Genomic DNA, 27853 nt, shown 5'->3' on the forward strand with positions numbered 1-27853 from the left:
GCCTGTGGGATCAGCATTTTCTGGCGCACTCCCACACTCGGTTAAGGTCGAGGCAGCTCGGCAGCAGAGCCCTGGGAGGGAGCCAGCATATCCTGATCCCAGCCGCAGGACCAGTGCAGTCACTGGTGTTCCTGAGGTGTTCCCGCAGTCTATAACGGAGGGGGTCTGTGAGTTCTTTGGGCACTCTGAACTCCTGAGCGTGAAGGGGTCGCACGCACTCAGCAGAACTTGCTACCATCTGTCTTTCAAACCAGGCCCCTTCTGAATGCACTGTAACTGGGCCAGGGCAACAGGTCCACGCAGACTCTCAAGACGAACAGGACAAATGACCCATGGAAACAGGACTGAAATGTGAGGCCAAGGCCAGGAGGGGGCTTGTGATCCTGCACCACCATGCTGAGCTGGGGCACGGGCTACACACGTTGGCTCAAAGACCAGAAGACACTTCCGACAGTCCATTGGAAAATCAGAAAAATGAGGATGTGAAATGGGCTTATTAAAATATTATTGAATATCTGATATAATGAAAATATATGATTTATAGTTTGCATCTAAGGTATAAGAACAAAAGAGCAGTTGCTCCTTCCCAATCTCATCCCCTACTTCTCCCCAGAATCTGTCACTCTCCTGAACCCATGCTTAATGCTCCTTTAACTTTTCTTTATAGCTTTGCTGGGTATGCATATGTCTCCAAAATGCATTGTTTTACATGCTTCTTTTTAGCGAAGATTTATTTTATTAGAAAGGAATTATTAGAGAGAGAAAGGCAGACAGACAGAGAGAGCAAGATTCCATCTACTGGTTCACTCTCCAAAGGGCCACAGCCACCAGGGCTGGGCCAGGCCAGATCCAGGGTCCCAGAACTGCATCTGGGTCTCTCACATGTGTGACAGGGGCCTAAGCACTCGAGTCATCTTCCACTGCTTTCCCCAGGCACATCAGCAGGGAGCTGGACTGGAAGTAGAGCAGCTGGGACTCTCACCTGTCCTTGTGTGGATGCCACATTTTAGGTGGTGGCTCAGATGCTGCAGTACCGGTCCCTGTATGCTTTTTAAACACTATGGAAATGGAATCACTCGGTGTGTATTTTTCTATAATTTTTTTGGCCTAACACTGTTATGTTTCAAAGATCAGCCACACTGGCTATCAGCTCCACTGTTGCTCTGTTTCTTCCGTTTTCAGTCCTATTTCATATTCTGTGATGCAGTTATCCCATAATGTACGTACTGTAGTGCTATTGATGGGCACTTGGGTTGTTTCTGTGAAGACACTTGTCCATGTCTCCTTGCAATATACAAAGGGTTTTTCTGTTTGGTTAGTTAGTTGGTTGGTTTTCGGTTTTGTCTCAATCAACTTTAAATGGAAAATAATTCACGCTTGTCTCTATCACTGGACCCAAAGCAGCAGGACAGCACCAACAGGGAGACTCTGTCCCGGAGAAGGTGGCTGGCCTGAGAATGTGAGACCATGCCAGCACCTCCCTGGGGCAATGACCAGGCAGGCCCTGTCACACTGGACCAGCCGGGGCGGGGGGCATTTTCCCAGGACTTGGGGACAATTTCACCTGCAAGGGGGCCAGGTCCTTTTATCCTTTAATCAAATAACAAACCAAGTGAGGCAAAGATAGCTCCTGAATTTATGAGATTATTGCAATGTGCACAAAAGCAGAATAGGCAAAAATATGCAAAAAGAACGCAAGAAAAAGTAGACGAAAATAAAGGAAGCTCTCCAGCATCGAGTGCTAGGAACAGAGCAGACGCTGTGTGTCCAGGGAGGAAATTTTCCAAATGGCCCAGGAGAATCGCCCCTGGAGGCGATTCCCAAGGGTTCCGGACACTGCCAAGCTTCAGAAATGAAGCAAAGGTATTTTCACCGCAGGAGGACTTGGCTGGCAGTCCCCTTCTCTGAGTGGATTCTGGCAGGAGGTGGAGGTGAGAGGAGTCGCGATGGGAGTCATCTGGAGGCACTACTACTTCCTGCCCCACGGGGGGCTTCCAGATCACTTTGAAAAGAGAGTCCTGACCCAAACTGCCCCACCTGCATGTGGACACACAGTTCTCCACGTGGCCATCAGCCAGCCACAGTCAGGTGGCCGGCCTCCCTGTTACCAGCCAGCAACGGGGCGCAGCTGCAGCTCCTGTTACAAGATACAGTTAGTGCTTCATGATCAAAACACCAAATTATTTAGACTCACAAGAATAACAGCATAGTTGGTTATTATTGCTGGTACAATGGCATAGTAGGCTAAACCTCTGTCTGAGCGCCAGCATCCCATGTGGGCACCAGTTTGTGTCCCAGCTGCTCCTCTTCCCATCCAGCTCTCTGCTATGGCCTGGGAAAGCAGTGAAGATGGCCCAAGTGCCTGCGCCCCTGCACCTGCGTGAGAGACTCGGAAGAAGCTCAAGGCTCCTGGCTTCAGATGGGCCCAGCTCTAGCTATTGTGGCCATTTAGGGAATGAACCAGCAGATGGAAGACCTCTCTCTCTCTCTGCCTCTCCCTCTCTCTGTCTGTAACTTTGCCTCTCAAATAAATAAATCTTAAAAAGAAAGGCAGGCAGAAAGCAAGCAAGCAGAGTGAAGAACAAAAAAAATTAAAACAAACAAACAAACAAAAAAAACAGCCCAGCAAAACACACAGCCTGGCAGGATGCAGCCCTGCCAGGCAGTCACAGCACGTGCACATCACGGGGAGCAGCGTCACGAGAACATCTCAGCACGGGGTGGGGGGCGGCAGAGGGCGGCACGCTGGCTCTGTACCCCTCTCACCGCCACCACTACCCTGCCCAAGGAGCCTCCTTGCCGAGCTCTCAGTGCAGAATATGGGGGTGGAAACACTGGTTACCCCGATTTGATGATTTCACCTTGTATACATTTCTCAAATTGTAATATGGTGCCCCCTAAATAAGCACAATTATTGCATGTCAATTAAAAATAAGAATTCTTAAAGCTGCACTCAATGCAATGTATTCGGGTGGTTCGGTCAGGAAGCGGCTGCTGCCTCTTCAACCCAAGCCAACACAAAGGCCTTCAAAGGGCTCATGGCAAACCAGTATCGCAACACAACTACACATGGGATTTCACAATTGTTTTGCAGCAAAATAAACCCATCTTTTCATCCCAGTTTTCCGGGAACTTTTTGCAGTCCCTTTGAGTGCCCCAGGAAGCACTGGACATGGAGCAAGAGCCAGGGCTCTGGGGCACCCTCGGCGCTTCCCCCACTCCACTGTCCTCATCTAAGAGGCCGGATCCAGCCACAGCAGCGGGACGACGACTTCGTGCGTCCGTGGAAGCCCGCCGTGCTTTTCCACTGTCAGTCCTTGGCCCTGCAATCTGCTATGTCCTGGGCACTTCGTAGGCCAGTTGGCCCCCGGGGGCCTGCGACGCTGTTGGAGCTCTTCCCAAAGAGCCGCAGCAGGGGCCCCTCCTCCATGGGGCCTTGCTCCACCCACGCAGCTCTCTGCCTCGGAAAGCAGCCGGCTCTGTGCCCCACAGATGGCACTCTGTCTCTCCCTGTCCACAGCATCTCCTGGAACCATTGCAATCGATACAACAGCCTAAGAACAGCCCACATACCTGATTCCTCACGCCTGGCATTGACTGACCAAAGCCAATTTAATGTACAATTTCAAATGAAGCACAGTAGTAGCTTCAAGCATGGTTGCTAAGTGATGGCTTCGAAACTGCCAATTCCAAGGCCTTGTGCCAGCCATCTTGAGCCCAGGTAAACGAAGCACAACATGGAGATGTGCACTGAGACTGCCGCGTGGACTCAGCAGGTGGGGAGTGAAGATGGACTGCCTGCAGCACAGCCGCTTCAGCAAGTGCAGTACTTTCCAACCCTACAGCAACAGTCGGGGCCCCACCAACGTGAACAGCCTCAGCTCGACCTAACTGTGCACTGAGAGGGGCGAGTTCATTTTCTCTGCTTTAAACCACAATTTATTTAGAATTTCAGGTCCAGCTAAACCGGGACTGTACCCTGTCAGGTGCCCGTGCACCCGCTGAGACTTGGGTAGATCTTACTGCTGGGGATGCTGTGGGCTGCAAAGTTCTGTAGCCGAGAGCAGCTCTGTCCCCGCTCCCTCCCTGTGGTTGCTGGAATCTCCCCTGGGATGGGAGCCTTGCCGCTCCCTGGCTCCCTGAGCCCCACAGCCATGCACCAAGCTCCTGGGGCTGCCAGCACAAGTGACCACATGCAGGAGACCCTCAGCTCAGTCCACTCTGTCTGGAGAGGACAGGTGGCTCCGAGTGGTCTGCCATCTTCCTGAGTGATCAGAGCCCCCAGCACCTCTGCCTCCCCCCAGCCTGTCTCCTGTTCCCACCTCGCCTTCCTTCCCTGGCTGAAGAAGCAGAGGCACTGTGGAGCTGAGGGTTTGGGAGCGGCTCCCTACGCAGCTCCCCTATCAGTCAAGTACCCCCTCCCTCCAAAACGCCAAACAGGCTCCATCCTTTCTGGGCCTCGTGTAGCCCAGCAAAGAAAAGAAAGTGGCAATAGCAAAAGAAAGAGGAAAAGGTCCACTGGAGACAAACAGAAAGCAGGAGAACGTGCTGGTCGAGAGAAATACCTGCTCCAACTACAGGTCCCCCTGGCTTCCAGCACAGGCAATAAATAGGCAGGCTTCCGCTGACTATCCAGCCCTGGACAGCCAATCTCACAGTTAGGCCCAGGAATTTCCATCTGCTGAGCTCTGCTCTCATCAGGAAGGTAAAGAGTAGAACAATTCAGTAAAGTTTACTGAACAGAAATAAACCTATTTGTACGTTGAAAGTGGTCATCTTGGCCTCTGAGGTGTGGAACTGGGGGCTCGAGATGTGCATTCTCCCCATGCTTATTCAGATCCTGTTTAACTCCATGCCTGATGGGCAGGATCTACAAAAAGCCTCAAAGTTTATGTTTTTAACCATAATTACAATTCAAGGAAACAGTCAGATGTGTGTGCAAACTGTATGGCAAAGGGGCCAGCGCTGTGGCGTAGCAGGTAAAGGTGCCGCCTGTAGAGTCAGCATCCCATATGGGTGCTGGTTCGAGTCCCAGCTGCTCCACTTCCAATCCAGCTCTCTGCTATGGCCTGGGAAAGCAGTAGAAGATGGCTCAAGTCCTTGGGCCCCTGCACCCGCGTGAGAGACCCGGAAGAAGCTCCTGGCTCCTGGCTTCAGGTCATCCCTGTTCCAGCCATTGAGGCCATTTAGTGAGTGAACCAGCAGATTGAAGACCTCTCTCTCTCTCTCTCTCTCTCTCTCTCTGTAACTCTTTCAAATAAATAAATAAATCCTTAAAAAAATTGTGTGGGCAAGGACATCCATCTAGAATCATTTGTAATAAACAAAAGTCAGAAACAACTTAGAAGTTCAGCACCAGAGTAGTGGTTAAATGACGACACTTCACCACAGTGGACTATCACATACAAGTGAGAAACTGTGTTCTTAAAGCATATTCAAGGATGTGGAAGAAAATATGTATTTATATATTCACACACACACACACATCACATGTGATTCTCTGCTGAAAGCAACAACAACAACAAAAACTCAAATGGCTTAAGCATTTGTGACAAAGGCGCAGGGTGGGTTTTCCATAAATGTGGCTGGGTCAATTCTTTTCCATAATAAAAAAAATGCACTTGGACTCCTACCTCACAACATACACAAAAAGCCAACTATATATAGTGCATCAATTACATATAATTATTTGTGTCAATTATATATGTTAACCAATATATTACTTATAGGCATATAACCTAAATAAAAAGCTAAGATAAAATAATAGAGCTTTTAAAAGGAAATATCTCTGTGACCAAAGAGTAGAAAAAACTTTAAGTTGAACATGAAAATGTCTAATCAAAAAGAAAAAATTGAATTTTACTGAACTTTTAAAAAATTCTGTTTTTCAAAATGCATCAAGACAGTTTAAAATTAAGCTACAGAAAGGGAGAAGGGTATTTTCAAAACATATATCTGACAAGAGAATATATATAATAACCTTAACCCCAATAAAAAGACAGATAACATGATACAGAAATGGGCAAATATTTCAACAGGAACTTAAAAAGAGAAGATATCCAAATGGCCAATAAAAATACCAAGGTGTTCAACTTCTATAACTATGAGGGAAATACAAATTAAACCTCCAAAAAAAAAAAAATTAAACCTCCAGTGTGCTGCTGCTACATACCAACCAGAATTAGAAACTTGACCCCTGGTTGCGTGTCACTTATATGCCAGCTTTGGCAGTGTCTACTAAAGCTGACCCATCAGTTCTATTCCTAGATATCTACCCAACAGACAGAGCACATGTCTTCACTAGAAGATGTGTACAAGACTGCTCACGGCAGTACAACTTGCAACGAGCCCCAAAGTGGAAACCACTCAAATGCCCACCAACAGAACGAATAGATGAATTGTGGCATATTCATAAATCATACTGCCACACAGCACAGAAAAGGATCAGACAACGCTACATACAACAGCATGGAAAAATCTCAAGGACTAGGCACACAGAGCTCAGGAACAGGCACCACTAATCTATGGTTATTCTCGGATTCCGGTTACTTTCACAAGTGGGAGATAGGGAGTCACTTCCGGGTGATGATAATGTGGATTTTCTTGATTTGAAAATTATCTGCACGTGTGAGCTATGAACAAAAGTACTGCACTGTGAGCGTGTTACACAACTTCTGAGTGTATGTCTTACCTTCCATAGGGGTTATTTTAACAGTGTAAAGGACGGAAGTGTCTCTCTTTCCAGCAGCAGATCTGCAGAGGTGAGCAGGCCTGGGCTGCAGGTGCAGGCTCGTTCCTTCAGGCCCCTCCATGCTCAGCAGGTGGGTTTCACCCTCAGTGTTGCAAGATGCTGGGACACTCCCAGGCCTTGCACCTGCACAGCGGGGGGGGGGGGGGGGGAGGCAAGAGGCAACTGAGTGTGTGTAGCTGAGGATCCTTCTCCTTGCCATCGCCATTGTCCCCTGCAGCTTCCTGGTGTCCCACAATGTAGGCATTAATGTTATTTTTAGAAGGAAGCTCTGCTAATTGGGTGCCAAGAAAGCAAAGTTATCCTGTGATTTTAATTTCAAGTCCTAACCGTGTATTCACAGGATTCCTGTTGGGCTGTATAAACAGAGAACCCCTTCCGTCTCCAGGGGGATCCTATTGCAGGGAGGGTGTACAGCAGTGGGCTGCTTGGACGCTCACACTGCAAGGTGCACAGAGCGACCATGCGTGGGGGCCCCTGAGTGGCAGGCGCTAGCAGCAGAGGTGTTCCTGACCTGAGATGACTTGGGGGAGGTGTCTGCGTCCCACACAGCCTGGGTGTGGGGTGTAGGTGTCTGCTGCTGCGTTCCACACTCAAGCCTATTTTATCCATTCTCTGGAGCTCTGCAGGGTAGAGCTTAGCTCAGAATAAGCAAGGAGAAATGCAAACAAGGAACCTGCTGAGTTAGAGCTGGCATTCACTGAAAGAGACAAAGTAAGAAAAAGGCAGCACGAATGACATTTCCACCCAGAGCTGATTCCCGATATCCGTGAGCAATACTTGGAAATCCTCTGTGTTCTGGTCAAGTTCATTCGCCTATCTAAGCCATAATTCTTGGCCCTGAGGCTTCAGCCTTGCCCTTGCTCTCGGCCATCACTCCCCAGCAGAAACTCAGTTAGCAGCAAATGCCTTGCACGGAGCTTCTGCCCCCAGAACCCACAGAGATGGCGGATGCCCCGGACTCACAGTGATGACAGCTGGAGGCAGCCCTACCTGCCCGGGGAAGCGGCCTGGGGAGCCGAGGCAGAGCCACTTCAGTCGTGCACGGGGAATTCACGTTAAGGAAGAGCCAAAAATCTGTATGATGCACAGGCTTCACTTTCCACAGTGTTTATGTCCTGCGTACTTTGTCTAAGAACCTGTGCTAACCTGGCACAGAGAAAAACCCTCCCTCTAGGAACCTCGACAAGCATCCACATAGTCACCCAAAGTTACCTGCTGGGCCCCCATGGTCACCCAGTCATCCCCCAGCCAGGCTGATCCCAGAGGATGAGGCGGTCAGCCCCTCCCTGACACCCTCGGGGACCCTCTTCTTGTCCTAGTGCCCTCAGCGCAGCCAGCCTCCACACAGACCTCAGGCCAGCTGCAGCTCTCTCTGCTAACAAAGTCTCTCTCCCTACATGTCACTTCGGCCTTCTTCCACCCAGAATAAACGCAGAAGGACACAGCGGATAAAAATACAGTGTCTTCCGTGACTGTATCAGCAGTCTAGCAATCCTGCCTGCAGGCGGCACACACTCACCCTCACTGTGGGCTCCTGACGCATGCACGTTACACCACTGGCTGCCCGTGGCGTCTCTACAGGACAGCAGACAGGGCGACTCCTGCCCCAGTCTCACAGACAACACTGAGGTATGAAAGGATGAACTGGGGCCAGTGCCGTGGTTCACTTGGTTAATCCTCCGCCTGCGGTGCCAGCATCCCACATGGGCACCGGGTTCTAGTCCCGGTTGCTCCTCGTCCAGTCCAGCTCTCTATTGTGGCCTGGGAAGGCAGTGGAGGATGGTCCAAGTGCTTGGGCCCTGCACCCGCATGGGAGACCAGGAAGAAGCACCTGCTCCTGGCTTCGGATCAGCGCAGCGCTGGCCGTAGCGGCCATTTGGAGGGTGAGCCAACAGAAGGAAGACCTTTCTCTGTCTCTCTCTCACTGTCTATAACTCTGTCAAAAAAAAAAAAAAAAAAAAAGATGAACTGGCGCCTCCTACCCACCCACCCAAGTCCACAAAGCTGGCGAGGGAGTCACAGAGTGCTGGCAACCCTGAATTTGTACCTGTGGTGGACTTGAACTCTCCCATGAGCTTGAGACTTGACAGACAGCTCCGTTTGGATGACTCCAAACCCAGCCGGTCCCCAGCTCAGCTGATCTCTCTCCCCACAAGCCAGTCACGTGTCCACTGTGGCCTCTTCCGCTGATAGCACTGTCACGTGACCAAGACCCAGAGGCAAGACCAGGCGGTCTCGACCCTGCTTCCCATCCCACCTGTGGCCCCTGGAGCCCAGATCAGTGTTCTTCTCCCCTCTCCCTCTCCTCCCGCCACCATTCCACTCCTGGACATCTATGCTGCAGGTCAGCAGCCCACATCTGTGATCATTACGATTCCATCCACTTCACTGTCAGGCCAAAGGCCTCTATTAATGCCCACTGTGTCCTGTGCTAGGTAAAAACACTCCCGCCTATTAGCTCAGCCACCGTCACTCGGGCTCAAGGCGCCTTTCAGTTGTGCTGCTCCTACTTCCTGGGATGCTCCCTGCACCAGGTGGAACAACCCCCAAGCTCCCAGTCTTATCTGTCTCAGGAGACTGCCCTGCCAAGACTGCCTTAACCCTCATCCCCACCTATTCCGACCCCCGTGGGCAGCAAGGCACCCCCCATCCTCTGCACATCCTTCCCTGGTCACTCTGGACAGACAGGCCCTCTCCCCACCCTGAAGCCCCGGGGTTCTCAGACCTGTGCACAACCCCGGCTTCCTGGAAGGTGCTCATTGTGTCTCACTCATCTTGGGTGCCAGCAGGAGCCAGGACAATGTCCCGCCATCACAGACACTAAAAAACATATTTCAGTTGAATATGGGTGAATACAATACAACACCAAATTGACTCGAAGTCAAAATGGGCACAAGCTTGCCCCGTGAAAGAGTTTCCACTCAATCTCCCCAGCTGGATTTATAAAAACAGATTAAAAGTTCAGAGAGAATATGGAAATACAGTATATTTTCCCACAACAGATCCAAGATAAACTCTAGGCTAAATGATGAAGTTGATGCCGTTAAAATCAAAGCATTCTTACGGAAATGGAAATGAAAACTCAAATGTCAATTATCCCTGTAGCAATAAGGGGCCAGCTGTTCAAGGTCCATCTTCTCAGTGGCCTGCAACTGGACATAACATAGAAACATAAGGGGCTGGCATCGCGTTGCTGCAGGTTAAGTCAGTGCTTGAGACCCCCTCATCTCACACTGGAGGTCCAGTTCAAGTCCCATGTACTCCATGTCCAATTCAGTCCCTGCTAATGTGCCTGGGAGGGCAGCAGGTGATGGCCCTGCACCCACGCGGGAGACCCAGATGGAGTTCCTGGTTCCTGGCTTTAGCCTGGCCCAGCCCTGGCTACTGTGGGCATTTGAGAATGAACCAGCAGATGGACGATCTCTCTCTCTCTCTCTCCCTCCTGTCACTTTGCCTTTCAAATAAGTAAATCTTTTTTTTTTTTTTTTTTACATAGTGGTGTGAATCTGTCTTGCTGATGTGAGCTGTCCATAACATAGCTCTAAGCGACAAAAGCAGGTTCTGTAACAGTGATTTTTACTTGCATTTTAAAAAATATGTGCATCCCAACAGAAAAACAGAGGTCTGAGGAATACATAGCAAATGTATTCACTTCCTGTCTCACTTTCCCCACTTCCTGTCTCTTTCTTCACTTCCTTTTTTTTTTTTTTTTTTTTTGACAGGCAGAGTGGACATTGAGAGAGAGACAGAGAGAAAGGTCTTCCTTTGCCGTTGGTTCACCCTCCAATGGCCACCGTGGCCAGCGCACCACGCTGACCCGAAGGCAGGAGCCAGGTGCTTCTTCCTGGTCTCCCATGGGGTGCAGGGCCCAAGAACTTGGGCCATCCTCCACTGCACTCCTGGGCCACAGCAGAGAGCTGGCCTGGAAGAGGGGCAACCGGGACAGAATCTGGCACCCCGACCGGGACTAGAACCTGGTGTGCTGGCGCTGCAAGGCGGAGGATTAGCCTAGTGAGCCACGGCGCCGGCCTCTCTTTCTTCACTTCCTATCTCACTTTCTCCACTTCCTGTCTTTCTTCACTTCCAGTCTCACTTTCTCCAATTCCCGTCTCACTTTCCCCATTTCTTGTCTCACTTTCCCCATTCCCTGATTTCTTTACTTCCTATCTCACTTTCCCAGTTTCTCTCATTTTTCCCACTTCCTGTCTCACTTTCCCACTTCCTGTCTCACTTTCTTCACTTCTTGTCTCTCTTCACTTCCTGTTTCTGTCTCTATTTCCTGTCTCTTCACTTCCGGTCTCTCTTCAATTCCTTTCTCTCTTTACTTCCTATCTCATTTTCCCATTTCTCTCATTTTCCCTACTTCCTGTCTCTCTTTACTTCCTGTCTCACTTTCCCCACTTCCTGTCTCACTTTCCCCAAATCCTGTCTCACTCTCCCCACTTCCTGTCTCACTTTCCCCACTTCCTATCTCACTTTCCCCACTCCCTGTCTCCTTCCCAAGTTCCTGTCTCTCTTTCCCCACTTCCTGTCTCACTTTCCCCACATCCTGTCTCACTTTCCCCACTCCCTGTCTCCTTCCCAAGTTCCTGTCTCTCTTTCCCCACTTCCTGTCTCACTTTCCCCACTTCCTATCTCACTTTCCCCACTCCCTGTCTCCTTCCCAAGTTCCTGTCTCTCTTTCCCCACTTCCTGTCTCACTTTCCCCACATCCTGTCTCACTTTCCCCACTCCCTGTCTCCTTCCCAAGTTCCTGTCTCTCTTTCCCCACTTCCTGTCTCACTTTCCCCACATCCTATCTCACTTTCCCCACTCCCTGTCTTTCCCCAGTTCCTGTCTCTCTTTCCCTAGTCCCTGTCTCTCTTCACTTCCCATCTCTCTTCACTTCCTATCTCACTTTCCCCACTTCCTGTCTTTTTCCCCACTTCCTGTCTCTCTCTTCACTTCCTGTCTCTTTTCCCACTCCCTATCTCTCTTTCCCCACTTCCTATCTCTCCCCACTTCCTCTCTCTCTTTTCCCACTTCTCGTCTCTCTCACTTCCCATCTTTCTTCACTTCCTATATCACTTTCCCCAGTTTCTCTCATTTTCCCCACTTCCTGTCTCTCTTCACTTCCTGTCTGTTTCCCCACTTCTTGTCTCACTTTCCCCAGTTTCTCTCATTTTCCCCACTCCCTGTCTTTCCTCACTTCCTTTCTCTTTCCCCAATTCCTGTCTCTCCCCACTTCCTGTCTCTTTCCCCACTTCCTGTCTCTTTCTTTACTTCCTCTTTCCCCACTCCTTATCTCACTTTCCCCACTTCCTGTCTCTCTCTTCACTTCCTGTCTCTTTCCCCACTTCCTGTCTCACTTTCCCCACTTCCTGTCTCTCTTTCCGCACTTCCTGTCTCTCTTCACTTCCTCAAGGGTTCCTCCTGGAGTCACCCCCTGGAAACCCCCAGCTCTGTGGTTTTAAGGAGGTCAGTGTGGGAGGAACCTCAGACCAGGGCAATTTCTAAAATTCATGTGATTGCTATTACTACAGTTACTGGTTTTCATTACATTCCATTCCAATACAAAAGTAATAATAATGAGCAACTGACGATACCTTCAGGATCTGAAAAGGTGACAATGCCATTCTCCACAAAGCAGTGAGCTTCTCCAGTGTCACAGAGACTCCCTCCTGCCAGCAGCTGCTCTAACACCCAAGCAAGGCCCTGCAGGCTCCCAGGACCGCTTCATGCATGCACGGATCCAGTTTGATTTTCTCACTGTTAGCACATTTTAGAATCTGTCCAAAATACAGAATGTTATTTCTCAGTCCAAAAGACCCTTGAAATTTCAATAGCTCTTGAAAATATAAATATGATCAAAGCACTTACATTACAGAAAAGAACAATCATCTCAATATGCCTTCTAGATATCTCTACTCTGCATACACAGTTTAGGAAAATTTTGAGAGATTTCAGGATAATATCTAAAAATGACCAACCACTTTTTTTTTTTTTTTTTAGTAAAAATATATTCCCAGCTTCTGGCACATGACTGTAACTAGAAGCTGAAAGTGCTTAGATTTTAAAATATGGACATGTACAATTCTCACATGAAATTCAACAGTAGCCCAATCGATGACGTGTGGTGAGTGTTCCCTCTCCTGGACCAGAGAAGCCCACCTGCTAAGTTATATGCAAGAAGTCCACATAGCCCATGTTTTTGAAACAGAGACTAATCATTTATTTAACAAAGTGGAGACTTCTAATATCTAGCACTTCTCTACATTTACAATTTCAGGGAAAAGAGACTCACGTTCGACAGTACACATTATTACAAAAGAGCGCATTATACATTTTGATGGGTTAAGACACTTCTCTGACAACTCCGATTCATGCCCCTTCAGTGCGGGGGTGACTCCCTTCTCGGGGAGGAAGCCCGCGGCTCGCTGTCAGGAGCCATGTTGCCAGCAGCTCAGCCTTCCCTTCACCCCAACCTGTCCGTCCCAGGATGTCTTTCACCAGAAGTCCAGATGGAATTCCACCTATGCTGGTTCCCCAGTCAAGTGTAAGTCCCTTTAATTGAGGAAGGAATCCCAGCACACAGAAGCCAAAGGGTGTGGGGCTCTTGTCCCCTCACTCACACACTGCTCTATCAGGTCGGGGTTTTCTTGTTGGTTTGTTCACGCGCTGATGATGGTGCGCATAGCTGCTGTGAGTGCAATGTGTGGGGGACCGTGGACCATGTCTGGCAGCAGCATCCTGGGGAAAGAACAGCGCAGCTCCCCACGCCCGAAATCTAACTGACTGCCCAGCGGGAGAGCCGAGGGTCACTTGTGCCTTACAGAATCCGGGGGCTCTACCCCCAGGTGCAAGGTGCAACTGCCAGGCTTCTCCAGGGCGAAGGCAGGGTGGACCCCCTCGGTGAAGCTGTGCCTCGCGATGAAGAGCACCTGGCCGCTGGCCGCGTTGACAAATACGAGTCTCTGGCTGCTGTAGTCCAGCAGAATGCCCACCCTGGCTGGGTGCTCCGTTACGTGAACGTCGCTCACAACGCCGCTGCAGAAAAACGTGTATCTGAAAGGAAGCAACGGGAAGTGAAAACCTCCGGAGGGCCTCAAGAGTGGGATACAGAAAAGGCCCCACAAACAACCGCGTCTCCTGCTGTTAACCGAAACGTGCAACACTGAGCTGCGATAACGCTGGGCTAATTACTGACATCAGATCCCTGCACAGCTCGCCCCAACCGAAGACCATGTTTAATAACTGCTCCTTCCACATTGGGAGGCAGTCCCAGAATAACCAGCAAACGCCTCCCTTGTTGATTTCTCCCCACATGCTAATCTCTCCCCACTGCCCACAGGTTTTAACTACTGCATTCACGGCGTGTCACTCTTTTGAATAAAATTCCTTTGAGGCTGCCATGGGATCTAAAAAGTCCCGTAGGCTTGCCTTCCACACAATGCATTAATTTTACAGTTTAAAAAATTTATAGGCACCTTACATAAGGGTCTTAACAAAGTTTAAGAAAGACTTCATTATTATTGTCAATTGCATCCTCTGTGCACGCCGCACCTGCCCAAGCCTCACTGCTTTCCGCCTTGCTGGCGCTTTCCGCTGTGGGCAGCCCAGGGTTGCCTCTGACTTCTCCTGAGTTCACCTCCAGCTGGTCCAGTGAGGACTCACTGGGCAGGGCTGTGCACCCAGCACTTTGCGGACGCTCTGGGGCTGTGAAAGGTTAAAGGGCACTGACCTTGCCCTCTGGGAAATGCACTTGATGAGACAGGACACAGTCAAACTGCCAATGACTTACCCAGGGACTAAGGCTGAGACTCCCTAGGGCCACAGAAGATAAATCTCCAAAGGAAAACTGGCCGTGGGCGGCCCCACAGCCCCTGGCCTGCCTGGCCCTTGGTCATGGGCTCACTGAGGACATGAAGGTGACACTCTGCTTGCCAGGGACCACAGAGGCCCCACAGGCCAGGGAAACCGGCCTGGCCAGGCTCTGGCTTGGTTCTTCCTTCTAATAATAGAGCTCCCTAGGAAAAGTTCTCTGGCCTCAGATCTGAGCCACTCCCCTAAGATCAGCGTCCTCGGCAATCAGAGTGACCACACCGTCCCCGTAAGCTTGCTTCTTGCTTCCTGAGTGGGTGTGGAGCCTGCATGGGGACATGGGGAGGCCACACCTCAGGCTCCTCCAAGACCCCTGTGCAGACCTCCCCTGCAGATGCTGGAGGCAGATGGGAGGGGCCGGCCCCGCTTACCTCTGCGGCTCTGAGCAGTGCATGTACCACGAGGTGTCTCCCTGCCCCAGGGTCCCGGCCCGCACGGCCGAGCCGGCACAGATGCCGAGACGGTACGCCGGGCAGTCTGTGACGGTGGCTTCCCAGTAATGCTGGCCGCAGGCAGGCAGCTCCTCACCCAGCACGGATGGGATTCTGTGGGCAGAAAGGATGGATGGCGCTTAGTGCAGGGATCACCAGCCGTTCCCCCACGAGCACTGACACTCATGTAGTACTGGCAGGATTCTGTCCTTAGAAACTGCCGGGATTTGACCAAGGACACTCTGTTCATGGAGCCTCTAACTTGGACCAGATCACCTCAGGAGTGCCCTGAGTCCCCACACGTACCTGACACAGCTGTGTCACAGGCAACACACACGGGCTGCACAGAGCACCCCTTCAGGGGCTGGGGAGCAGCGATGGAGGCGAACCACAGCTAGGGTAAATGCAGAGAGGCCTCGCAACGCAGGAACAAGCCCAGGCCCACCAAGGAGCAGATGCAAGTGCGTCAGCTGTGTTCGTCAGAGCTCGGCTCCTGCCTGGGCTGCCTGGGCTGCCTGGGCTGCCTGGGCTGCCTGGGCTGCCTGGGCAAGAGGCCCCATGCCGTGAACCAAAGCGCTCGCCCTGACTGCTGGGCCCTGGTTTACCTGGATGTTGCCTGGAGATGCAGGGAGGCATCTTTCCCAGAAGCCACCGCTCACCATCTCCCGCACCTGCCCAGCAGCCTCATTTCTAGGAGGTGGCTCCTGACAAGCCCTTGATATTTATGGGCTAATTTCAGCTTCACCATAAATAAAGTTCTAGAAAATACAATGCGGCTATCAACTGTTATCCTCTCTGAACTCCTACCAAACTCCAGTCTATTTCTCTGCTTTTTGATTTTTTTTTCAAGAAACCCAAACAAGACAGAAAAGCCCAATCTATCTCTCAGATCTTTTTTCCCCTTTCTGAATTCACCCGTTTGTATATTTTTAGCACCTACCATGTTCCAGGCCCATGCAAGATTCTGCACAAGTCAGAGGCATGAGACAAGGCTGCTGCCCAAGAACTGTTCACGAGTGGGAGGCTGACAAACGGCTCCACACGTCAGTGCCTTTGCACAGGTGACATGAGGGGGCACCAGGGCCCACGGCAAATCCCTGCTGAGCTGGGCCATGGCTGGGCAAACAGCAGCCGGATGGGAAAGCAGTGCACATGCCGGCTGCCTGGCTGAGAGCCTGTGCAAACGGCAGGCCTCACGGTGCCCACAGCCAGGGTGCTTCTCTTGTGTTGGACACAGTGTCCCATGCTTCCTGCCATCTGCTGGTTCTGACCCTCAAAGGAATGCAGAGAGGCCACGAAAAGGAGCAGGGTGGCCTCCCCACCCTGGCCCAGATCTGGCTTCTCTTCTTCTGTGCTCCCTTTTGTGTGAGCCTCGGTGGGGCAGGATTTGTGGCCTCCATGGAAACTCAGGGGAGTTGGTACAAAACCCTGGATGCTATTGAAAACCATAGAAGAATTGCCAGGTATTTTATTACAGAACCAGAGATAATACTCAAACAGACAATGAGTTAAACACAACCATCTGTATTTGTATTCCAATACAAACACTGACACTTGCTGCCAGTCGCGGCCTACGCGGCCTCTTCCCCAGGGACGAGCATAGCTGAGCTCTACGGGCAGGCATGGGCACACAGTTACGGCCGAGGCCACATCCCGGCATGTCCATGAAGCCACGGACAGGCCCAGGGGAGGCCCGGGGAGGCCACACGCTCTCAGCCTCTCCTGCTGACGCAGCCCCAAGCTGGGGCTGCCACCTCCTACTTACTCTGTCAGCCGTCTCCTCTCTGCGAAGCTGATCACTGTCCCGTCTGCGGAAATCTGCAGAGCAGGGTGAGCTGTGTCTCTCAACAAAAGAAATCTGGTTCCTGTTGCAGGTGAGAAAACACCATTACCACATTGGCCGAGCATCGCGTGCTGCCCCAAGCCCCACATTTCAGACTGGACATCAAACTTGGTGTTTTTAGACTCCCAGCTAAATACTACACTAAGGAGAGGGCACCTGTGGATGCCGGGGGCTGGTGACCTCTGCCTGGAGCTCCAGCTGCACCCTCACAGGTGTGTCCTGTCCTGGACCACAGCATCTACATCATCCGGAAACCAGGTGGAAATGCAGAGTCGTGGGCCCCACCCCAGACCTCTTGAGTCAGAACCTGCGTTTGAACAGGCTCCTTCAGGGACCTGGGTGCACATTAAAATCGGGGGTAGGGGCTTGCTGGCATCATCTGAAGAACAGGGTCTAGGGGCCAGCCCTGTGGCACAGCAGATTAAGCCTCTACCTGTGATGCCAGCATCCCATTTGGGTGTCAGTTCAAGTCCCAGCTGCTCCACTTGCAATCAAGCTCCCTGCTAATGTGCCTGGGAAAACAGCAGAACAGGCCAAGTCCTTGGGCCGCTGCACCTGTACGCAAGAACTGGAAGAAGCTCCTGGCTTTGGCCTGGCCCAGCTCTGGCCATTTTGGCCATTTGGGCAGTGAATAAGCAGATGGAAGATCGCATTTTCTGTTTCTCCTCTTCTGTAACTTTTTCAAATAAAATAAAAATCTTTTTAAAAAAAAAAATGAGAGGTCTAGAGGATGGTGCTGTAACATAGCAGGTAAGGCTGCTGCCTGTAGTGTCGGCATCTCATATGGCCGCAGGTTCGAGACCCGGCTGCTCCACTTCTGGTCCATCTCTCTGCTGTGGCCTGGGAAAGCAGTAGAAGATGGCCCAAGTCCTTGGGCCCCTGCACCTTCACCCACATGGGAGACCTGGAAGAAGCTTCTGGTTCCTGGCTTCGGATTGGCACAGCTCCAGCCATTGCAGCCATCTGGGGAGTGAACTAGTGGATGGAAGACCTCTCTCTATCTCTCTATCTCTCTCTGCCTCTTCTCTCTCTGTGTGTAACTGTGACTTTCAAGTAAAATAAATAAATCTTTAAAAAAAAATGAGTGGTCTAATGATGGGAGATGCAGGCACTATTTTGGGACTGGGGCCGGGGGGAAACATTTCTGGCAGGCAGCCCTCACACCTCACATCATCCCTTCATCAACTACACCACCCCTCACCACACCACCAACAAGGCACGCGCCAAGTTCTTTCTGGCTAAGCAAACCACCGAATGTGCTCCCCCACCAACCCTGTGCCATCTGGGTCTGGGAGAGGAAAATAAAACCCTTTCACAACAACTGAGAACTGCCAAACAGTTCTTGTTGGCATCACCTGGGCACTTCCCCCTAGATATTTTCATTGCTTCCTTCCTTCATTCATTCATTCAGGGTAACAGAACCGAACATCCCAGTGTAGACATTGTGGCCCGTGCTTGGGATGCCCGTATCCCATATCAGAGTGCTGGTTTAAGTCTTAGATTGTTTGCTTCAGATCCAACTCCCTGTTAACGTGCCTGGGGAGCAATGGATGATGACCCAGTACTTGAGTTCCTGCCACTTGGGGGACCTGGAAAGAGTCCCTGGCTCCTGGCTTCAGCCCGGCCCAACCCTGGCTATTGGGACTATTTGGGGGAGTGAACCATGAGATGGAATCTTTATCTTACACACACACACACACACACCACAACATACCCACAAATGACTCACCTTGTGAGTCCCACCAGAATCGTCTGGGGAAATGTGTAGAATTATATATGTCCAAGCCCGTCTCCAGAGTAACCAAATCAGGACCTCCAGAAGTGGGACCAGGGCATGTGCATTCCTTGGCACCCTGACTGACTGCTTAGCTGACGGGCAGCCAAGCTTGACAGCCTCTAAATGAATACATAAAAGGAACATCTGACCTTCGACCAATCTCTGCGCTCATGACCAAAACCTAGCCCAGCCCTGGCAGCAGGTGGGTCCTTGTGGATTTGTGCCCCAGGATACCGTCTCTGGCTGTGTGTGGGGGGGGGGGAGGGGGAGGGCAGTGGGGGCAGGAATGGAAATGCTTGGGTGTCGCATGCTGTGCACAACAGAGGAAGTACCTCTGGTGGAGATGAGGGCGGCTTCACTCTGCTCACTCGTCCCAAACGCATTGCTGGCTCTCACGTAGAAAAAGTAGCTGTCATTGGGCTGGAGGTTAACTCTCAGCTGGAGTCCTTTAATCCCAGAGAAAGATCTGAATGCAAAGGGAACATTAATTTTAAACACAACACCATGTGCTAAGTGACTCATATCTCAACGCTGTGTTGAATGCACATCTTTTATTAACAACATATTTTCTTCCCTTTTTATGACCACTGGAGTTAGTAAGCCAGATCCTGACGAATGGCAACTGTCCACTAAGATGTTGCCATCAAACCATTTCTATCTTGGCCAACTTTTGTCCAGTATGTGCCTTCCAGAACGCTCTTTGGTGGAGGTGGGGTGTGTGTGTGTGTGAATAGGACACTCTCTTTAAAGAAAAAAAAATCAGGGGGCTGGCACTGTGGCATAGTGGGCTAAGCTTCCACCCACAGGGCCAGCATCCCATAAAGGCACCAGTTCTAGTCCTGGCTGCTCCTCTTACGATCCAGCTCTCTGCTATGGCCTGGGAAAGCAGTAGCAGATGGCCAAAGTGCTTAGGCCCTAGCACCCACATGGGAGACTCGGAAGAAGTTCCTGGCTCCTGGCTTTGGATTGGCCCAAGTTTGACCATTGTGGCCATTTGGGGAGTGAACCAGTGGATAGAAGACCTTTCTCTCCATGTCTCTCTGTAACTCCACCTCTCAAATAAAATAAAATGAACAAATTCAGAAAACAGTCTAATCATATAGCTAATGAATCTCCAAGAGTTGACAGACTTCTCTATCCATTTTTGGCTGAGAGGGCACTTCTAGGTGAAGATGACGTTGCACCAACTTATAACACAAATGACCTGAATTATCTCATTAACAGATCCAAATTGTGAAAAATCTCAGTGACCAATGCTTTTCTTATGTGGCCATCATGCCAAAGCCACCAATGCTGATAGAAACAGAAGATCACCGGCGCCACGGCTCACTAGGCTAATCCTCCGCCTGCGGCGCCGGCAGACCAGGTTCTAGTCCCGGTCGGGGCGCTGGATTTTGTCCTGGTTGCTCCTCTTCCAGTCCAGCTCTCTGCTGTGGCCAGGAAGGCAGTGGAGGATGGCCCAAGTCCTTGGGCCCTGCACCTGCATGGGAGACCGGGAGGAAGCACCTGGCTCCTGGCTTCAGGTAAGTGCAGTGCACCGGCTGCAGGGCACTGGCTGCAGCGGCCATTGGGGGGTGAACCAATGGAAAAGGAAGATCTTTCTCTGTCTCTCTCACTGTCCACTCTGCCTGTCAAAAAAAAAGAAAGAAAGAAAGAAACAGAAGATCTTCAAGGGAGATGATATCTTTAACACAAACCTTCTCCTGGCAATAAGAGAGAATGTACCTGCAAAAAAGAAGAAACCCTCCAAGCCACTATGCCCATATGCCCCGTTTGAATGCAAAGTGGAGTGCTGGCAGTGGTGTCTAGTTGGCAGGGGGCTGGACAAGGCACAGGGTAGCAGCCCAGCCCTTCACACCCATCTGCTGGGTTTGACAGTGGTGCTGACACTGCTGCTGAGCGGGCGTCGTTTGTGGCTTCCTCTCCGTTCTCTTTCACCTGCTTGGGATCACAACCTTGAGCACAGACACAATGCACATGGCTGCGTTTTAAAGCCATGTTGGCAGCGCCTCCGGCAGGCCGGAGACAGACTCCTGGCTCCTGAGGGAGTCCCCGGGCAGTGCTGGACGGGCAGAGCCTGATGCTGGCTCATGTGTACTGTGTGATGGCGAGCAAAACCTGGAACATCACCCCAGCTTTCACGCCCGTTCTCAGACAGGCAGAGCTTTGTATTCGTTTCTGCTTCTGTTTCTGCTTGTTATTAATGAGAACACCATAAAAGCATTAGAATCTAAGAAGCTCATTTTTTATCCTTGGATGATTTTTTTCAGGTGATTTCTCTTGTTGATTTATTTCATTTTTCAATACTTGTCTTAGAGAATCACAGCGGGAACCGGAAAAAAAGAAGTGAAATGGAGTAACAAACTAATTTAAAACTTCTGAGAAAGAGAATCTGGGAGTGGATGTTTTGCTGAGTGGTTAGGACATCAGTTAGGATGTCTATATCCCACATGCTGGGGTTCAAGTCCTGTCTCCAGGTGCTAACTTCAGATGCCTGTAATGCAGACCCGGGAGGCAGTGAGGATGGCTGGGTTTCTGCCCCCTGTGTGGGAAACCTGGATTGAGCATCCTGCTGCCGGCTCCTGTCCCAGCTACTAGGGGTATCTAGGGAGTGAACCAGCAGATGGGTGCTCCCTCCATTTCAGTGTGTGTGTGTGTGCCTCTAAAATAAATGAAGAATTTCTTGACAAACCAGAAAACCATCTGTGCGGACTAATGAAGTGCAAAAATCAGTGTGTTCCTCAGAAGTCCGGGGAGGTGAGTGGCTTCTGCTACTCAGCACCTGCACCTGGTGAAGGTCCGTGCACCCCACCCGCCCCCTCCCTGAGTGCTGTGGGTCGCTATCATTTCAGGGTCATCACCGGACCAGGCCTCAGGAGACTGCTATGTCTAGCGGCTATGAGAACGCGTCCATGAAACTGAGCCACACGCCCACTGACAACTAATTACACTGCAGTTAACGACGGTCAGATCACGTCCTCTGGTGCAGAATGTGGCTAAATCTAGAACACTGTTCTGGGTGGATGTACTGCTTATCTTACCTGAGCTGGTCACTGGAGAAACGCTTTAAATACACATTAATTATAATTAGTGATTAAAGTACTGTCTCACTAAGCACACGCAACCTGAACTGAACTTCATATTTCATTTGCTCATTAAACAAACCCATTTAGCATGCGCCTGGGTCTTGCCTCTGCTTGAGCCTGAGGAGAACCTGCCGGCTTCACTTCCTGGCCATGCAGTGGTTAAATACCAACAACACTATTTCTTAGGTGTTTGTTCTCGGGTTTTGTCACTGAGAAACTCATATGTATTTGCCATATGTAATCCTATATAGCTGCGTGCTAGGTGTCATTTAGAGAATAAAGGTTTGGGGCTGCATTGTGGAACATTTGGTCAAGCCACCACCTGCAACACCGGCATCCCGGAAGAGCACCTGTTCGTGTCCCAGCTGTTCCACTTCTGTCCCAGCTCCCTGCTAACGTGCCTGGGAAAGCAGCAGCAGATGGCCCAACTCCCTGGGCCCCTCCCACCCATGTGGCAGATTCTGAGGCAGTTCTAGGCTCCTGTCTTTGGCCTGGCTCAGCCCTGGCCATTGCGGCCATTTGGAGAGTGAACCAGTAGATGGAAGATATCCCTCTGTCTCTTGCTCTTTCTCTCTGTCTTCTAAATAAATGAATGCATCTTTAAACTTGAGAGAATAAAGGCTCAATGGTACTGAAGTCAGAACACAGGATTGGCTCTCACTTCTGCTTTTCCATGAAACAGGTCGTGCAAATTTGACAAAACGCTTTGCTCTCACTGAATCTGTCAAGTCAAAGCACTGGGTCTGAAACACAAGAACACGAAACACAAGGTGCTTTATTCTCAGCAGTCTGCCATCTTGCGCTCGAGCACCAGCACAAAGCCGAAAGGTCAGACGCGAAGGCTCTGCACCGTGACCGTGACCCTGACTCCGAGTCTCCAGGTCAGCTGACTGTGCTTTGAAGCCAAATGAGAACTTTGAAAAGCTCGGAATTTGAGATCCAAAGAGTAGCACCTTTCCAGAGGTTCTGATGATTTTAATTTCAAAACAAAACTTGTTATAACTGCCCTTGGGCCCACATGAATGACAATGAGCTTAGCACTGTTTGCAGAACTCAAGTTCACAAAACACCAAAGGGAGGTCAGAGACCAGATAGCAAATGAAACTGAGCAGGCAGACCGCCACAGAGGAGCAGGGCCTCAGTGTCCTGCAAAGACTCATGGACTCTCCTTATCATAACAACTCAGAAGCCTCATGGCCAGCCAGCGTCCCAGGAAAGGCAGGCCTGTTGTCAGCCATCTCATCACCTCAGTCATGCCGGGCTCACTATGCTATCGTTAGCGTTGAGGGTGTGGTTGGGATCCACCTCCAAGATCACCATGACAGACCCATGACCATGACCTCATTAGGAAAGAACACAGGGGCTCCCCAATTCCAGGAAACCTTGCCTTATTCCTAGAACTTTCCTCCATGTCTCATGCAGAGTCCCGCCCATCGTTACAAGATGGACAGAAATAGAGACTTCAGGCTCTACCCAGATGCTGCCTCTCCAGCCTGCCCACTCTCCCCTCCTGAGGAGGCCTTTTGCTTACAATGACCCATACCCGCTTGCTCCCCTCAACATGGACGCGTCAAGAACCTGGAGACCCTTCCAGGGCAGAACCACAGCAGGTTGCTTGGTGCTCAGCTAAGAAGAGATTTTAGACCAGCAAATAATGACTCGTGAGCTCATGATCAGGAGTCCAGAGCCAACACTGAACCTCCAAAGGCACAGCCCCAGTGGCCTCACTTTGGGATGTGTGTAGGATTCTCCCCAAATGTGCCACCTGTGGTGGGCAGGAGTGGCTTTAGGATGACATTTCCAGAGATACTTGTGAGAACCAGCACCTAGAACAGGCGTGCTGATTGTGCTGGGGCCTGGTACTCGCAGCTGGCTCTCGGCACAAAGGGACTGCCCCTGCCCTGCTGGAGGACAGAGACATGGGAGGCGCTCCATCATGGCCACGTGGAGGGAAAGGACTGCGGGGGCCCCACCGTCCCCTCCGAGGCCTGAGGGCTGCCCTGCGACTGAGGGACTGTGGTCACCCTGCCGTTTCCGAGGCAGCAGCAGGAGCCCCGGGAAGCTGACCACTGCTCAGCAGGATGGCAGCCTTCCTGCCCAGCCTGCCCTCCTTCAGTGCTGTGGGGAATGGCTGCAAGGTCTGCCACCCGTGGACAGTCGGGCAAGGGCATTCCCAGGGACTGACAGGGACATCACAGAGTAAAGAATCACCAGGGACAGATGAGGGGAGGGAAACACTGACAGCATTCCCACCAAAGCAGAGAGACGTGAGGCCAAAAAATTAGGAGGTAAAATGATTACCATTTACAGATGATATGATGGGTTATCCAAAAAACACAAGGAAATCTGCGGAAAGTGCCGTCAGCGTGGGAAAAGTGTGGTTTGTCCTAGATGGATGAAGGACCAGGTTATGAGGGCAGGAATATAGCCAAACACACCATCTCTGTACTCTGTGCGCTAACAGGTTCATCCCAGACCAGAAGGGAAATGGGCCTTCTTGTGGGAAAGCCGCACAAGAAGATGAAGACACATTCCCTTCTCACATCTCCTGTGAATACATTCTAGATAAGGTGTCCAGTGCAAAAAAAAAAAGAAATTTATTGACTACAAAAAATGGGAGACCCTATATAGGTACATATAATTTATATGTATCCACAGAGAGATAGAGAGGGATGTAGTTTAAAATATTATACAAAAACTAAAAGCTATTTTTAAAAGAGATTGACAAATTCAACTAAACTAAGAACTAAACTAAATTAAGACGTATGCGTAACAACAACAAAAAAAAAGACGTTCAACTTATATCACACGTGAAACCCAACTCTCTTAAGAGAGAGCAAGAGAGAGAGTGCATGAGTTGTGCTTCTACAAATTCCCAACAGGTGAAGAAGCTCGGGGAAATGAACAGTTGACAAGAAAGGAAGAACACGGCTCTGAAACACAGGAAGAGTTGCAGAAGTGTTGAGCCCAGGAAGAGAGGTGAGCAACATACTGAAGTTCCAGCTTGTACCCATCCCATTGTCACAGTGGTAAAGTACTCGTCACACCGCACAAAGACAAGGGGAGGAACAGCCAGGCCTCCGCCATGTCACCAGAGTGTGAACAGCAACAGTCACCGTGGAGACAGCTTGGTGACATCTGTCCCGGTTCCAATCATGCGCGTCTCCAAGCCAGCCTTTCTACCTCGAGGAGTTTATCCTACAGACACGTTTGTGTGTGCACTGCTTGCCATAGCAAGGGAATGAAAACAAATGCCTCCCAATGGATTGAGTAAGTCAAGTTCTGTTCTCTAGACAGAATACAAAAATGGAACTGTTCATTCATACCAAGGCAGTTCCCTATATGTTGACACAATGCTCACAACGGGGTAAGCAAGGGAAGCAAGGTGGTAGAAACACAGGATGTATGCTAGCCCTTGTTAAAAAACCACAGACGCTTGTGTGTACACAGAACCCTCCAAGAGGACAGACATGAGTCAGGTAGCTGTGACTCTTCCAGGGAGGAGAGCTGACAAGCTGTGGTAGAAATCCTCCGCAGGGGCCGGCGCCGCGGCTCACTAGGCTAATCCTCCGCCTTGCGGCGCCGGCACACCGGGTTCTAGTCCCGGTCGGGGCACCGATCCTGTCCCGGTTGCCCCTCTTCCAGGCCAGCTCTCTGCTGTGGCCCGGGAGTGCAGTGGAGGATGGCCCAAGTCCTTGGGCCCTGCACCCCATGGGAGACCAGGAGAAGCACCTGGCTCCTGCCATCGGATCAGCGCAGTGCGCCGGCCACAGCGCGCCTACCGTGGCGGCCATTGGAGGGTGAGCCAACGGCAAAGGAAGGCCTTTCTCTCTGTCTCTCTCTCACTGTCCACTCTGCCTGTCAAAAAATAAAAAAAAAAAGAAAGAAAGAAAAAGAAATCCTCCGCAGGACCTATCCAGAAAGCACTAAACACCTCCCTTGCTGGGGTCGGGTTAGGCACCGAGGAGTTCGGTGTTTGGTTTGATGTGTTGGTGCGTTGGTCTGAGTCTGGTTAAGTAGCTTTTCAGGAGGTGGACAACTCAACCACTGGACCCAGTAGGAAAGAAGGGGAGCGTGCATGCCCGAGGGGCTGGCGGCCGTGGCGGCAGTGGCTGCTCTCTGCCTGCCTGGCACCTGGATCTCAGCACGCTTCTCCCCAGGAGAAGCAACCTGGAGGAATCCCTGCCATGACTCCCAGAAGCAGCCCCCAAGTGCAGTGCAGCGCGTGACAGCCAGCCAAGAATCAACCGCTTTTGAAAAGCATAGTTGGCGCCTCCTGGCATTCGCACTGGCAGCACCCACACTTCGCCAGTCAACACGCTGCGTAGGAGCCATGAGGAGGGCCCTGGGACAGCCGGGAAGGCCTATGCTCCCAACCCTGCCTGCACATGGGTGGTCTTCCAGATCTACTCTGTTCCCAGGGACCTGTGGCTCCAAAGACTGCACAAACAGCCCCCAGCTGTTAACCTAACACTCAGGTTAGGAAACGCGACCAGGTGCAGGAGAGATGGTGCGGCAAGCAGAAGTGGGAGACAGAGGCTGAGGCGAAGGTGGCTCACCCACAGCCCCCGAGGTCTACAGCCACTGGGACCGCCTTCACCAACCAGGAGCATGGAACTGTGGTTTAAGATGAGCATTTGTGGTTATAGCAGGGTTAAGAAGAGAATTCTCTACATACTGATTTCCCTTTTTTAAGAAAAAAAAAAATCCCAAATAAAAATTTCCAACAGGACTACTTTTGTTAACTGGAGACATTAGGAGACTCTGTGTGAAGCAAACATTACTACCACCTCATAACAGTGTAGGAAGTAACTCAGCCGAAGCCAATGGCCAGGGCCTGAGGCTCCCCAGGAGTTAGCATCTCTCAGAAAATCAACAGGGGCCCAAACTTCCAGGACAGAGACGCTGGGCTTCTGTGTTTCCCAGTTACCCCTCCCCACCCCACCCCCTGCATCCCCAAAGCTTGAAAGCACTGTTTCAGGTAGAGAATCGCAGAGCCTGTTAACAGTCACTTGCCTCCGATATCACTAAGTCCCTGTCACCATTCCATGGCCAAACATGGGGCTCCTAGATCCACCAGCACAGGGATTCCATGTTATGCCTTTAAGATCCTGGTTAAAAAATGATTACACAGGTGCCAGTGCTGTAGCCTAGTGGGCAAAGTCACCACCTGCAACACCAGCATCCCCAAAAGGTGGCCAGTTGCAGTCCCAGCTGCTGCACTTCCGATCCAGCTCTCTGCTCATGTGCCTGGGAAGGCAACGGAAGATAATCCACATACCTGGGTCCCTGCCGCCCACGTGGGACTTTGATGAAACTCCTGGCCTCGGCCTGCGTCAGCACCAGCTGCTGCGGCCATCCAGGGAGTGAACAAGCAGATGGAAGCTCTCCCTCTCTTTCTCCCTCAAAGCCTGATTTTCAAATAAATAAACAAATCTTTAAAAAAAAGGTTACACAGGAATGTCTCTGCATCTTTTGCCTTCAAGACAATCACTGCTATTGTCTTCAGTAGCCCTTACATAAAGATCTCCATGAAAAATTCATCTGAGAGCTGAATGTCAAGACATATAATTGTCTCTATTAGTGAAATGTTGTGCTTCCTTTTAAAAAGAGACGCCTTATGCAATCGCTTTCTCCCTCACTCTCCCCCTCGCTCCTGTTCTCACTTGACTGCCAGGAAGTTCAGATTTGCATCTCCTGTTCCATGGGGCGCGGTTCTCGCCCGGTGCTTTCTCCCAGGCTCCTCACTCCTGGGTGACCTGGCGCTCGTCCCACCAAGGGCAGCTCGGTGGTTCGGTTTACATCCGTTTCTTTTACCACGACCACCTTGAATCCAATTGGAAACTAGAACATGAGTTAGAAGTGAGGGAGCAGTGATTTCCACTGGCTCAGGTTTTACTGGACAACCAGGAGATGGATGGGACTGTAAATTTGATTTGATTGAAAAGAAAGATTTAATTTAGAAAAAGTCCGGGGGGGTGGGCAGCGCTGTGGCACAGAGGGTTAAAGCCCTGGCCTAAGGCGCTGGCATCCCATGTGGGCGCCAGTTCTAGTCCTGGCTGCTGCTCTTCCAATCCAGCTCTACGCTGTGGCCTGGGAAAGCAG

General features: G+C 50.8%; 1 protein-coding gene across 1 annotated transcript in view; it reads right to left on the reverse strand.

The window, feature by feature from the left end:
• Positions 1-12936: 12936 nt before the first annotated feature.
• The window catches only part of CMYA5 (cardiomyopathy associated 5), an 87829-nt gene continuing 72912 nt past the window's right edge, over positions 12937-27853 (reverse strand). The window contains exons 10-13 of the mRNA XM_062211965.1: positions 18995-19128; positions 16808-16907; positions 14983-15156; positions 12937-13795 (exon numbers count right to left, since the gene is read on the reverse strand). Of these exons, the coding sequence (XP_062067949.1) occupies positions 13549-13795; positions 14983-15156; positions 16808-16907; positions 18995-19128 (655 nt within the window). The 3' untranslated portion in view covers positions 12937-13548. The remainder of the gene's footprint in view (positions 13796-14982; positions 15157-16807; positions 16908-18994; positions 19129-27853) is intronic.

Source organism: Lepus europaeus, chromosome 15 (assembly GCF_033115175.1).
Source record: "Lepus europaeus isolate LE1 chromosome 15, mLepTim1.pri, whole genome shotgun sequence".
Lineage (NCBI taxonomy): Eukaryota > Metazoa > Chordata > Mammalia > Lagomorpha > Leporidae > Lepus > Lepus europaeus.